At 35.0% G+C, this 15,159-nt stretch overlaps 1 protein-coding gene and 1 long non-coding RNA gene across 6 annotated transcripts in view; one reads left to right on the top strand and one right to left on the bottom strand.

Moving 5' to 3' along the window:
• Positions 1–11,075, bottom strand: part of LOC106065218 (integrator complex subunit 1) — a 40,280-nt gene extending 29,205 nt beyond the window's left edge. The window contains exons 1-6 of one of the 5 annotated variants that reach the window (XM_056018660.1): positions 11,057–11,075; positions 8,312–8,452; positions 4,928–5,158; positions 2,441–2,637; positions 1,328–1,465; positions 645–804 (exon numbers count right to left, since the gene is read on the bottom strand). In XM_056018660.1, the coding sequence (XP_055874635.1) occupies positions 645–804; positions 1,328–1,465; positions 2,441–2,637; positions 4,928–5,158; positions 8,312–8,351 (766 nt within the window). In that variant the 5' untranslated portion in view covers positions 8,352–8,452; positions 11,057–11,075. Of the gene's footprint in view, positions 1–465; positions 583–644; positions 805–1,327; positions 1,466–2,440; positions 2,638–4,927; positions 5,159–8,311; positions 8,453–10,877 lie in introns of those variants that run through there. The other 4 variants (XM_056018658.1, XM_056018659.1, XM_056018657.1 and 1 more) reach the window with 4 other exon arrangements.
• Positions 11,076–11,259: 184 nt separating this feature from the next.
• Positions 11,260–14,861, top strand: LOC129924419 (uncharacterized). Its single transcript, XR_008776364.1, has 2 exons — positions 11,260–11,408; positions 12,073–14,861. It is a non-coding gene; the product is annotated as an uncharacterized LOC129924419 (long non-coding RNA).
• Positions 14,862–15,159: the final 298 nt, after the last annotated feature.

Below are 15,159 nucleotides of genomic sequence, written 5' to 3'. Positions count from 1 at the left end.
TGAGCCTTAGCTTTCAGAAATCTTATGTATCTGTTACCTGAGCCTTACCTATCAGAAATCTTATGTTATCTGCTACCTGAGCCTTAGCTATCAGAAATCCTATGTATCTGCTACCTGAGCCTTAGCTTTCAGAAATCTTATGTATCTGTTACCTGAGCCTTACCTATCAGAAATCTTATGTTATCTGCTACCTGAGCCTTAGCTATCAGAAATCCTATGTATCTGCTACCTGAGCCTTAGCTTTCAGAAATCTTATGTATCTGTTACCTGAGTCTTAGCTATCAGAAATCTTATGTATCTGCTACCTGAGCCTTAGCTATCAGAAATCTTATGTATCTGCTACCTGAGCCTTAGCTATCAGAAATCTTATGTATCTGCTACCCAAGCCTTAGCTATCAGAAATCTTATGTATCTGCTACCTGAGCCTTAGCTATCAGAAATCTTATTATTAAATGTATCTGTTACCTGAGCCTGAATTTTCACCTCTCATAGCTTCAGCTGTTGTCATTAAAAGATGTTTTGCTGACTTTTTGGTTCCAAAAGCTGTCTGAATGTTCTCAACAAAACTTAGCTATCAGAAATCCTATGTATCTGCTACCTGAGCCTTAGCTATCAGAAATCTTATTATTAAATGTATCTGTTACCTGAGCCGGAGTTTTCCCCTCTCATAGCTTCAGCTGTTGTCATCAAAAGATGTTTGGCTGACTTCTTGGTTCCAAAAGCTGTCTGAATGTTCTCAACAAAAGCTTTGCAGTCCTCACGATCCACCCAAACTCGTTCACCCAGAGAATCATCAACAAAAACCTAACGACAAAATATCTGATACATTTCAACCTCACAAAAAAGCTATAAAACAGAATCCTCATGATCTCTCTAGCAGATTTTATCCTTAAAAGCGGCTGAAAGAAAACACCTTTTAAATCAAATTTCCATTTGACTGAAATAATGAAACAATCTCTATCAGATATGGTTCAACCAGAACCTAAAGACTAGTATTACTGGATTTCCTTCTCTCTATTAGATTGTAAATAACAGTATTTTTGTTGAACAAATATTTCATGTGTCAACCTTACAGTGCCTGTTTTAATATTTATATTAGGTTGTGTGCATCAACATACATTTTTCAAGTTTAGGTTGAATCAAGTATATATTCTGCTGAGATGCTTGTTGTCAGTGTCAAAGGTTGAACCACAGTGCTCTGAGCATGCTATACGCATGAAAGCAGCGCTATATAAAAGCTATAATTTATTATTTATATTATTAAAGGTAGGATATCTTCATCAATTAGTTGAAGCTTAATACCAAAGATGTACTATAAAAGTCTCACCTTAACAAAATTATCTGGCCAATTTTCTTCTTCAGCAAAAGCATTCATCAGCACATTACAAGCCAAGACTGAGACTAAAGGGTTTCCTTTCGCTTTAAATGTCAAAGACATTTCTCTTTTCAGTAAGCCACAGAAAGCCTGGAGATTTATAAATATTAAGCATTAATTAGTTTTAACTGTAAATCATAAGATTATATAGTAAAAAAAAAGTGTTCAAACATGTTTTTAATAAGAAGAATGAAGATATAAAAACAATATGTTGTATGTACAAAATGAGTATTTGTGATTAATAATGTAACTTGTTAAATTTGGTAGCACTTAAGAACAGGATCCTAGCAATGGAATTGAGATGCTACAGAAGGATCCTAGGTATCACAATCAAAGACTGCATCACAAAACTAGAGATTAGAGACAGGGTTACTGCAGCGATTCGACCCCATGATGACCTGCTAACTATATTTTAAAAAATGCAAGCTCAAAATCTATGGCCATATTACAAGACCTTTGGGGCGTGCAAAGACATTCCTTCAGGAAACAGTATCAGGAAAAAGAAGAAGAGGCAGACAGAAACGATGGGAGGACAACATAAAAGAATGGACGGCCTTACACTGAAAGAGGTTCTAAACAAGGCAAAGGACAGGGAGGAATGGAGAAAGACAGTCAACGAGTCTTGCTTGGTGCCCCAACGGTCCAAAAGACTAAGGGATAGGTAAAAAGGTAAAATGTAACTCATAAAATTTGGTAGCACTTAAGAACAGAAACTAAAGAAGAAAATAGATAAATTTTTAACACAAAACTAACTTGCAAAAAAAAAAATTTATAATAATAATAATAAAGCAATAGGTTCAGAAAGACTGAGAAAGCCACACACAACTCCCTTTCCAATTAAAATTTTAAAATGCCAGAATCATCCAGTAATAACAAAAACTTAACACAATTTAAATCTCTAATTCATATTAGATTAATTAACATTTGTGGGTGAACATCCTTTTCTCTCTTTTAATAAATAATATGCAAACTGTAAGATCTTCTCAAACCTAAAAGTTGAACAATTTTTCACAGTTATTAATACTCCCCCTTTCATAGATTACATAACAATCATTCTCTACTTACTTCAATGACCATCTCTGTAGTAAATAATGAAGGTCTATATTTAGACAGGTACATTAAAGTCAAGAAAATAACTTGGTCAGGTTTTGATCTGTCCCTACGAAGATGTTTGACAGCACCGCACAGTAAACCCTCAGCCCTATCATCATTCATCTCATCCTCAGCAGTTAAAATGGCACCCAAGAGTTCCGTAGGTTCAACTACAAAAGAAAGTTTTTATTATGCCACTAAGAAGTATAGGAAAATATATGTGAATGAATGTGAAACATTTTTTAAACATTATTATAGCTTTTATATAGCGCTACTTTTATGCTTAAAGCATGCTAAGAGCGCTTTTGGTCCAATCTCATTTGTGGACCGGTGGTGGTGGTGGGGGGGGGGGGGGTATCTAGGAGTTGGTTTTCAGTGCTGCCTTTGGGCGCTCAGTAAACACAACTCTGCCCGAGTCGGGTTCGAACCTCGAGCCCCCTTCTAGGTAGCCAAGCCAAGCCAAGTTCAAGCGCACTTGGCCTCTCGACCACGCTTCCCACATAACAAAAATAAGTCAGAAAATGGCTTAAGTTAGCTCCAATGTATTTGGTAACAGTTGTTTCAAATAATGTCACCATAACAGTGACAAATCTAATGCACTCTCACACAAGAGTGGTTCCAAATGTTACCATCATTGAAATAAATCTGATTCAAACATCACAGAGACATACCTAGAATAACTATCAATATCATATAGATCAAAAATTATAACTGAGAAATGTCGAATGTCATAATCACAAAGTTATGTCTAATGTTACTACACTAAGGACATATCTCTAATATTAGCAACAATGTTTAGATATTTCATCATTTGTGCCTTGACTTTTATCGCGGGGGTGCTTTGACAAATCCCTACACTTTTCCCGAACAGCAGCTGTTCTTAGTAGGAGAGGCCTGTCCATTCATTTATGTTGTCCAGCCAGATTGACCCTTTCTTCATGCTCCCTCCATTGTACCATGAAGGTTCACTTTTGACAGTGAGTCATGTCTTACTATATGACCAAACCAGCTCAGCTTTTGTCTATTCAAAATATTGAGGCATTCTTCCTTTTTGCCAGCCAAAGTGTTGACTTGTAACAGTATGAATTCATTTGTCTTCTTTTCCTGGTATCTGATACCCAGTATTTTTCTGTGGCATTTAGTCTGAAAGGGTTTAATTCTTCATTCAGCCTCAGTGTTCAACTTTCACAAGCATATAGGGGTACAAAGACCACCCTTCTCACAGCACTTCCTCATTGGTTATTTTATAATGCCAAAATCCTAGTCTACAACGCCTGTGTTGTGAGCACTCTCCTTTATGGCAGTGAGAGCTGGTCAACATACATGTACCAAGAGCACAGATTGAATAGTTTCCACTTGCGCTGCCTGAGACGCATAATGGGCATCTCTTGGAGGGACCATGTCTCCAATCAGGAAGTTTTAAGATTGGCCAATATGAACAGCATGTATGCTCTCCTGACACAAAGAAGATTACGCTGGCTCGGACATGTCACCCGCATGCCAGATGGCAGAATCACGAAAGATATCTTATATGCTGAGCTTGTGGAAGGAGTCATACCCAAGGGCCGCCCAAGACTAACATATAGAGATGTCTGCAAGCGAGACATGAGAGCCTCAGGCATCAGCGAAAGTATGTGGGAAAACATAGCCAAAGACCGGAGTGCATGGAGACAGACTGTGCGTGATGGGACAACCCTTGCTGAGAACAAAAGAATTGAAGCGGCTTTAATCAAGAGGGATAAAAAGAAAGCTGCCCTGTCTGCTAGCCCTAAATCAGAGGCATACACATGTACGAATTGTGGCAAAGTCTGCCGTTCTAGAATTGGCTTGATTAGCCACACCAGATTCTGCCCCGTCTCAAGATTAAGCCAAAACCAGTGACTCATTTGGGCGCATCCATTGCCTTTCGAGACAAAAGGAGCCATATATTTTATACTGCCACCTAGTTTAAAAAATCATGTCGCTATATGCACGAGTTTTCCAGCTAGAAGAATGAAGCTATGCACCTTTCTAGATTTCATAAATCTCTTGACTACCATTAGGATGTCTCCAATATTTATTAGCATATAAGGAGATGAGCTAGATAGTTTTACAGTGTGCTTTGTCCATAAAGCTGACATGTAGCCTACATCACCCAGCCTGATAGAGGCCAGGATAAAATAGTTAACCATTCAACTGACACTTCAAACAAAATTATCAAACTCATCAGACTAAAAGCTTAGGGCTCTCTGTTAAGAGGATGGTGTCACAATTCATGTCTAAAACATACAAGTATTAACACATGTGTTTATAATTTAAAAGTTTGAAAATAGTGAGACTCTAGCTCTAAACATATTCAGATGTTCAAACAATGTTCAAGTTATACTATTTCAAAAATTATTTTTTTTTTAAAGTAATAGATTGACGGTTATAATTATTTCATTAAGATGTTGAGAAGAACTTTATAAAATAATGACCTACCATTAATAGCTATTTCATCATACTGTTGGGAGGAACTTGAACTCATGACATCAGTATGCCCTCTAGAAAGTGAACCAAACAATGGCATAGTCAATTTAGGCTTTTTAGCTAAACTTGAAGACCCACTTGGTGAAACCATATGTTGTGGACTGGTTGGACGTTTTACTTCATTGTCATTTGGTTTGGATTGCTTACCAAGTGCTATGAAATCTCCAGGGGCTGCAGTTGGACCTACAATCAACACAAAGTTAACATAGAAGTTTAGAAAATAATCAATTTATAAATGTCCTAAAAATATTTTATTTTAACTGCATGCAGAATTTGATTTATTATCAGTGTCATTCATATTAAAAATTATAATGGCAGAGGAAAATTACATATCAATAATCTGGGAGGATGCCATTGTAGCTTCATTATTGCCTTTATGTTTAAGAGGTGACCGGTCACTTCATCCCCGGTCATTTCATCCCCTGGTCACTTCATTCCCCGGTCACTTCATCCCCCGGTCACTTCATCCCCTGATATTTTCATCGTCTGATAATTTTATCTAACAAATTGTAATTTTAAAAAGCATTAAATGAGCAATATTTAATGTATTCCTTTTTTATTTAAATGACAGAGAGATAGAAAGAGATATATATATATAGAGAGAGAATCACACCCTAAATATACATGCAAGATTATTTCCAATAAGCACTCAATTAATTTTAAGGCTATAGGAACCTCATCATGACGGGTATGTTCACATAACTAGAGGCCCCCCCACCAGTTTCGCTATCTAAAGTGAATGTCAATAAACAAAATACATACTTACATATACATGCAGAAATGAAATATCGATAGAAATAAACTCCTATAACACAATTTGTAACTTTAATGTTTATAAGGAAGTCCGCCTTTATTAGAAAAAAATAAAACCTTATTACAAGGCTAAAAATGACTCGCCCATTTTCAAGAAAGAGCGATTGAAAAATTAAATAAAGTGAAACATGGTCGTACTTGCACCACACCCTGGCCTTTGATGATAAGTTATCAGCGGCAAGGTCATAATTATTCTAATCGCACTTCTATCTCTCAAAAGATTTCCACTACTTGCACCACACATTGGCCTTTGATGATAAGTTATCAGCGGCACGGTCATAATTATTCTAATCGCACTTCTATCTCTCAAAAGATTTCCACTACTTGCACCACACCTTGGCCTATGATGATAAGTTATCAGCGGCAAGGTCATAATTATTCTAATCGCACTTCTATCTCTCAAAAGATTCCCACTACTTGCACTACACCTTGGCCTTTAATCATTACGCTATAGATAAGTACACATCCAGATTTACCATACAATATTAGATTTCTCATTAAGAATACAAAGTGGAAGAGGAAACACTATAAACGCATTAGTAATATGTCATAAAATGTAAAAAAGAAAGCATTCTACATAATCATATTTATATATAAAATATTTAATTGGGGATGAAATGACCGGGGGATGAAGTGACCGGGGGATGAAGTGACCAGGGGATGAAATGACCAGGGATGAAGTGACCGGGGATGAAATGACCGGGGATGAAGTGACCGGGGATGAAGTGACCGGGGATGAAGTGACCGGGAACCGTTTAAGAAATGGTCAGGTATCTCTCTTCATGCATACCATTAATTTCTTTTACTACCAAATTATGATTTACTGCCATAGAAATGTATGTATGTAGGTAAAAATATACAATTTGGTATAACTATTATAATTCAAATCAATAAGCAAATTCTAAATAACATGCCGGTTTCATTAATAATAAGGGGCCATGGTGTTGAGAGTGAGTCCACCAATATAGAAATCAATAAAATAACATCTAATTATTTATCCACAAGGATACTTTAGTACTTTGAAATTACCCATGCTATAGCACCAGAAAAAAACTTGTTTCAAGGCTGGAATGTGTTCAAGAGAATAGGTCAACATCTAAATGATCTGCTCATTTACAACAATGTGCACATACTGAACTCCAAGACAATTTTCTATGACATGTTTAAGATAGTCTTCTAGACAGCCTTCCAGCTCATTCTAACAAGGTTGTTGGATGATATGCAAATGTGTAGCTCTATTACTGCTCTACAGTTTAAGCACAATCCTACAACATCCTTTAATTACTAAGCAAATGCTGCTGAAATAAACTCAAATTAATCTCAAATCCACTGTATCCTAGGAGAAAGAGAAGTCATTACAATTGGATTATCTGCCAGATAGAAAGTAAAAAAGTAAAGTTCCCCTTTCAGACCTTGTGGTCTATAGGGCAGATGGTGTAAAGGTCACCTGATTCTGTGGCCTACGGTTAACGAGGGTGGCATGTGGCCAGTACAACGACCAACCGCCTTTACTTTTCCCCAACTAATGTCAGGTACCCATCAGAGCTAGGTGGACTCAGAGGCGCCGAAGGATCCCGAAATAAAAATCCCAGTCTTCACCAGGATTCGAACCCTGGACCCCCGGTTCAGAAGCCAATCGCTTTACCGCTCATCCACCACGCCTCCTGCCAGATAGAAAAGTAATAGATAAAGAAACTAATGCATGCTACTAGATGCTGCTAATAGATAGGACATCCAAGGGACTCACCATATCCCTCCTACCCCATGGCCCAGATACTCATTATAAGCCAGAAAAACTCAAATCCCAGGTAAGCTAAAGATCTTGAGACAAATAATGCTGCTCTCTCCTTCTCCCTTGCAAAAAATATGATGTTTGCATACATACTGTTTAAAAGAGTCAACATGCCATCAGAGCCCTCAAAAATAAATAAAAGGCAAGCTCTGTGGCAGTAGGTGACGCTGCAGTTGATACAAGCCATAATAGATCCAATGCATACTCTCTAGCTCACAAAGGAGGTTTGTCATTCTAATAAATATCTATTTATTGTGTACACTCATACCAGAACAAACAAAAATTGGTTGGAGTGCAAAATCAAACAACTGGGAATCTAAGCGCCTGTGGCCGAAATTAGTAAGATTTATAGTTAGGAATCTATGCACATGAGAACTAAATTAGTAAGATTTATTGCTAGTGTTAAATGTAAAACCTGATTAATAAAAATGATTTATAATTTTTGAGTCTCTTTTAATAAGGGAACAACTTACTACGATTCTGCAACTGATGTTTTTTACAGAAATTTTTGACATTTCTCCAGAGCTTTTTTGCTGTGCACATAGACTCCTACTGACTGACACTAAGATTTTAGACTTTTGATCTAGAACTACTAGATGTAGATTCTAAATAGTATTGTCTAGTCAGCAGGTTCTAAAGCTAGTCTTACTTAAAGAGCACTCTTAAATTTAATAAGTTATTAGACCTCTAGCTCAGAGCTAGATATCTAGCCTGCTTAAAAAAATCTTTACCTCTTTTCTTTCTTCCCAGAATTGACTTTTGCCTTTCCATTTTACAATTTGTAAATTCTATATAGGATCTAGAATGATTAAATCAAATCAGTCAAATGATGTTTTTTGAATGTGCAGATAGACATCTGACAGCTTAATTACCTGAAAAGAAATGGTTCATTGATTTAAAATTACATCCTAGAATTATCTCAACAAGTATGAGAACAATAAGTTCTTCATGTTCAAAATAAAATTTATCTACTCTGGTTACTAGATCTAAATCATTAGTATAATCTATATTCTTAACTACTAGAACTAGATTTACTATTAAGCCCACTTCTAAAGACTAAGGTCTACTAGATTTTAAACAAGCAGAGAAAAAATTTAGATTAACTTTAGTTCTAGTCGAATAAACTAGAATGACTAAATTAGATAAAATCTACAAAATTACAAAGATCTAAATAAATTGTTATACTTTTAGACAAATTGTTGACTGGGTGTCAAAATCAATCCTGACATACAACTAGCAGGAAATGAGAAGGCTGACACACTCGCCAAGAGTGGGAGAACAAACTCACAAGTAAACTCTGCATTCTATCCAGAAGAAATGAAGAAATTAATTGTAGATAAAATAAATGAGAAATGGACGAGCTCCCATCCAAATCACAAGAAAGATGATGCTTACTATAAGCTATCCCGACAAGACCAACGTCTAATCTTACGACTCAGGACCGGACACAACAGAATGCGACAACACATGTTCCGGAAGCTCAAAATTGGAACCAGTGAAATCTGCCCATGTGGAGTATCACCAGAAAATGCCGACCACATCCTCCAAAACTGCTCTCTCTACCAAGAGGCCCGTATAAGACATTGGCCCCAAATCACCCCAATAGAAAGAAAACTATATGGAGAGCTACCTGATTTGGAAACCACTGCGCAGTTCATCTCATGTATTGGTCTAGTCATATGAACACTCCAACATAACAATGAGAACGATGAAGAAGAAGAAAGAAGAAATCCTGACATAATCAATAAATGGCATGAAATAGATATGTATTTAATCTATTAAGATTAAACTGTTAGATGTCAATAACTCAAATTTGAAAATCCATTGGAGTTTCCCTTTGTTAATTTAATAATTTCATCAATTAAATATTGGGAACCCATGATAACTTTTCTTATATTACTACACCTAGATATTTTTTTTTTAGTTTTTATTCTACTTTACACTACAGTATAAATTAAATTTACAATGTTATTAATACTAGATCTAATAAATCTAATTAGTAGTAGGTTAAGTAGATTTACTAGAACTAGACTCTAGTACTCAGTAGCCTAACACTGAGTAGGAGTAACAATAGCCCAGCCCAGATATTTAGACCCAGTATAGTACAGACATAGTAATAGTATTATAAATACAATGCTTCGTGAAAGTTCATATATAATGTGAGCTTCAATCCCATAAAAATACTGAGAGAATAGTTTAGATATATATAGAATTTCATAATCTAGATCTAAATGTAATCTCTAGAGTGACTAGAGATCTCTCTGTCACTGTCTCTAGAACTAGAATCTATGTCTCTATATATCATATCATATAATATTCTATGACTATATAAGTATATTTATATTATAGATTATTATGATTATAGATCTAGATCTAGACTTGTATCAATTTTATGTAAATGTAATGTAGTAAAAAAAAAGTATCTAGATCTATAATTATAATGTAGATTCTAGATCACTACCCTACTAAGACTCTAGACTCTAGCTAGTCTAGTGTCAGAGATCTAGTATTATTATTATTATAGACAAAGTATAGATGATAGATCTAGATATCTACTATCTAGACTTCCTATTTAATATTACTATTACAAGATCTAGAGTCTAGTATTATTATTACTACTGATCTCTGACTCTACTATCTCTAGTTACTCTAGTTCTAGACTAGTAGTAGTAACTACTAGTATAGTAGGTCACAGGTCAGAAGACTGTAAACTGTAATACAAGATAGAGCTCTAGACTCTAGACTGTCTAGAGTAAGAGTACTAGTCTAGTTAGTCTAGTAGTTAGTAGAGCTAGAGACTGTCTAGAGATAGATATCATGATCATAACCGGATGATGATCATTCATTGTCATTAATTAATGTCATTATAATATTATTATATTATGATTATAATTATATCATAGCTATATCTAGTCTAGACTCTATAACTATAAGTAGGCCTACTATAAATATAGATCTAGTACTATTGTAATTGTAACTATAGAAAATAAGAAGTTAGTTAGGTTTAAGACTAAGTCGTCTAAGTCCTAAGTATACTTAGAATACTTAGATCTAGGTCTAGATCTATAGACTATACTGAACTTGAACACATTATTTTTTTATAGATAATAAATCATACTCATACTCATAGTATAGAAATCTAGATCTATATAGATCTAGATCTAGTACCAGTACTAGTTTTTTTACTAGTAGTAATAATATAATAATTAATATTAATAATAATTTAATAAATAATTATATAGTTCAATATATTATATAGATCTAGATCTTATCTATATAGATTATTAAAGTATATACCTAGTATTAGTAGTATAAGTATAGATTCTACATATAACATACTATTTAAGTAGATCTATATAGTCTCATAGTCATAGACGGTGTAAGTGCACGGTTTTGTTTTTTTTTTGAAAAAAAAATTAGTCTAGACCGTAGACGGTAGACCCTACTAACCAGAGTTACCAGAGACATTTACTGACCACCATGTTCTTTTTAAGCATTTATATCCCTTATCTATATTAAACTTTTTTTAAAGAGATTTTTGTTCTTATGCTGTCAACTTATGCATTTTTAAGTGTATTTACTGAAATGAAGGTCTAAAAAAATTTTAATAATAAATTGATGAAGTTGTTTCTTCTTTTTTTTCAATAACTTTTTCTAAAAGAGTATTTTGTTCTATGCTATCATTTTTAATGAATTTTAATATTAGATCTAATAGCTGCTAGAAAGAAAGACAAAACAGCAACAGAAAAATGTTGGCAAGTTATTCAAGGGAGATAGTCTAGTATTAAGCCTTAAAACCAAAATGGCTATTTCCAATGACAATATATGGTAATAAGAAATAAAACTTAAAAAATTATATTTTAAAAACTATTTATCTCCGAGGAAATCAAATTACATATTTGTAATCTGCATTTTTTTCTGCATATTCTTAAAATATAAGAGAAACCTGATTTAGCGTTTAGTCTCGTAAACTAATACCTCTGTTAATAGCCTACTGAATCGGAACGGATCGCTATCAGTATCATTCTCTTTCCTTTCTTCTCTCTCTCTCTGGAACCCACTTACTTTTAATTTCACCCCCAGCATTGATCACTGACCTAGACTTTTGACTTGCAATGGAACAACTCGATTGTAGTAACCTAAGCTAAGACCAAAACGTTATTGAAAGTGAAAACAAAAGTCTGATATCGAGTTGGCAATTCTCTTTGTCAGATGTGAACAACAGCACATACCACCGCGGGATCATAGTGACCTTAAGTTACACAATTTCAACACGACGACATAACTTGTGCATAGCTTGTTAAAGTAAGAGCCATACAGAATTAAAATGGAATTAAATCTAATGATGATTTGATGTGATAAATACATATGCATGTAAATTATTAATTAATGACAGATCTCATGGACACACTCAAACTCAAAATGTTACAATCTCATTTCAAGTGCAAGAGATTAAAAGGTCTATTTATGATGCCCAATCTTCTTTTTTCAGCTTAGGAGCCATATAAATCTTTATGATGACTGAACTTACTGGAGCAGGTCTTCGCCAGTGATGGCTCCTCATGTATCCGAAACTTAAAATAGTTGACAACTGATTGTTTAACTTATTGGTAACGTAATTACCACAGTCTACGGAATCAAAACTACGAAGATTGACACGCCCGAATGTTAAAAAAGAAATGTAGATTGTACAGCGTTGACTATTTTAAATTGGGATTCATTATTTTTTTATCAAACAAGAGGTTGCTTAAGTGGCTTTTTATGACAATATGAAACCAATTACGTTGGAGGATCATTTGAGATGATGTCACCCTGATAAAAAGATAAAGGTTTGAAAAAAAAAAGATTCTCAAAGAAAAAGTTCAAAATAGACTCACAACATCTCTCTTCAACATGAGACAGAGAGAGAAGATGATGGTTTGTGAGCGTCTTACAAGATTTGTTTACTTATAGCCTAATAGCGAAAACATTAAAGATAAAACACTGATTTTACCTACTGTTAAAGTAGTTTTAAAAACTTGTTTTAACACAACCCTAAATTTGATAGTATTAAATGAATTTATTTAAGCAACAATACATTTTAAGGGCACATTAGTTGTGTGAGTTATAACATTAAAAGCCTATAATGTAATTCTTTGCAAACGAGATAAACAGTTTGGGATTAGCGGCCTTGCAGGCTCTGGCAAGATGTAGCGCTGTGTGCAGCAAACTGCCAAAAGGTCACCGGCTTGACGAAACATTTCCCATGCTTGGGTAGGCCTATATCTACAAGGCAGCAGAAGTTTGAATTCACTTTTCCTTCTGCTAGGTGGGTTGCAAGCCCAGACTAATGAGACCCTCCCGCCCAACGCTTACTGAAAACCTACATCTTGGCTATTAAAATCCATGTTAATACTGCTATTTGTTATATAATGTATGTGTCAAAGTCATGAGATGTATAAATTAGATGTTTACATAAACATTGGTTTTGTGAAACATCGTAAATTTTATTTATTACCATACTATAAATGGCCTAGAAAGTTGAAAATAAGAGTACCAGTTCAATGTTAGAGAAAATAATATTAGGTAGGGGAGACAATAAAAGAGTTTTAATATGTTCAATCTTCTTGTTTAGTCCACTTTTGTGAATTATAGTTTAAGTTTAATTGTGTTAAATCATATTAGCCACCCAACTCTATTGTAAAAATCGTATTATACAATGCAACTTTTATCTATAGATAATGACCCTGTAATAACTACAATGACCAACCAGCGTTACTTTCCCCAGCTGTCTGGTGCCCAATAGATTTGGTTGGACTCTCAGGCATCATTCTATTGCCTCCTATGGATCATCTCGGTGAGATGAATTCCTGGGCATTAGCTGTGGTCGGAAGGATGTTGCCCACACATCAGTTCCCCCCTCTCCACGCAACTGATGTATCCAAAGGAACGGCAGTGCCGATACTGTTTGGGGTTAGCAGCGTCGCAGGTTCTGCCAGAGTGTAGCACTGGGTGCTGCAAACTGCCTTAGGGTCGCCAGCTCATTTTTCCTCAGGGTTGACTTCCGAAGCCCATGATTGGGTATAGCTGCAAAGCAACAGAGGTTTGAATTCAGAGTTTTCCTTCTCCTAGGTGTGTAGCCAGCAAGGTTGTCATTGCCGGAGTGGTAATGGATGTAAGAACTCCACTACCTATAAAATGCTTCCAACTGGCATGCGTCTCAAATAGCCTCTGACAACCAGTCCAACTCCTGGCCTTCACGTGTGGCTCAGATATTGAGTCCGGCGGAACTGTTCTCACTAACAGGAGAAAGGACAAAGGCGAGTAACTGGCGCCTTAACCAGTAAGCTTCGGGCAGGAGGGGCTCAGGCATCATAAGAATCAAAGATACCATTCTTCAGCAAGATTTGAACCCTTAGATCCCCTCAGTTTGGAAGAGATGCACTTAACCTCTCAACCACAAGATCCCAAAGTTAAAATTTATTTAGCATAAATATTTAAATGTCTAGATCCTCTGTTACTGTTTGCAGCACATTTTTCAGCATTATTACATTTTCAACTAACTGTTAACTGTTATACAAGAAATGCTAAAATCTTATTGATTTAAGCAAGTACTTATAAATGCAATGCAGCCATTGTTGTGTACTGCAAGTAGTAATTAGAAGCCTAATTTTACAAACTTCAATAAAAATAATTTGGTTTGAAACCTAATTGTCTAAATTTAAAAAAAAATAAAAAATTATGGTTTAAATAAGCTCAAGACATGCCAACCTATTTACCCAAAACATTATTTCTGTACACTTGATTTTTGAAGAATTATTTTCATAATGCTGTCTAGTGTCTTTATCAATTGATATTAATACACATCTGGGTACTGTTCATGCATTGCTTTTTAATGCTCTGAGTATCAAGCACACTGATTTAGTTCATTCATGTTCAGTTTCTATTAGCTACCCTACTAGATGAAATGCCCATATTCATTCCCAGCTATCCTGCAGGAGGTTTGGGATGCAATAATCTTAAATTGCAAAGGAACATCCAGATGGAACAAATTACTGACAAAAGTAAAAACCACACTGACAACATATTTAATAAGAAAAATACCATGATTTAATAAGTTGAAATAAAACATCATGAATACAAACAATGATTCACTTGTTTAAAATCAGATCAGTGAGTAAACACAAGTTCTGTACTGATTCTCTAGTAGCCATTTCTATCAAGCTACTCTTTTGATTTCATTGTAAGTCATGTAGCAAGGAGTTGCATTAGATTTGGCGTAGGCTTTGATGACTTTATTTACTGCTTCCAGAAAATCTTTCTCTGTAGCCATCTTCCTATGAGCCCTGATAGCAAACATTCCAGCTTCTGTGCCAACACTACAAATTTCCGCTCCTGTTGATAAAAGCAAATAAAAAAGGAAAAATAAAAAAAACAACAATAGTCCTCTTTTGTTTTTTAACCAATGCATTAACAAACAAATGATTAATTCAAAACTTAGAAAAAAAGCATAAAAACACAGACAATATGGAGTCACTATCAAAATAATCAGTATGACAAGATTCTAAATAAATACTATTCAGATTTATTTCTCTTATAA

The sequence above is a fragment of the Biomphalaria glabrata genome, chromosome 2 (assembly GCF_947242115.1).
Source record: "Biomphalaria glabrata chromosome 2, xgBioGlab47.1, whole genome shotgun sequence".
Lineage (NCBI taxonomy): Eukaryota > Metazoa > Mollusca > Gastropoda > Planorbidae > Biomphalaria > Biomphalaria glabrata.
This window is presented reverse-complemented; position numbering and strand designations above follow the sequence as displayed.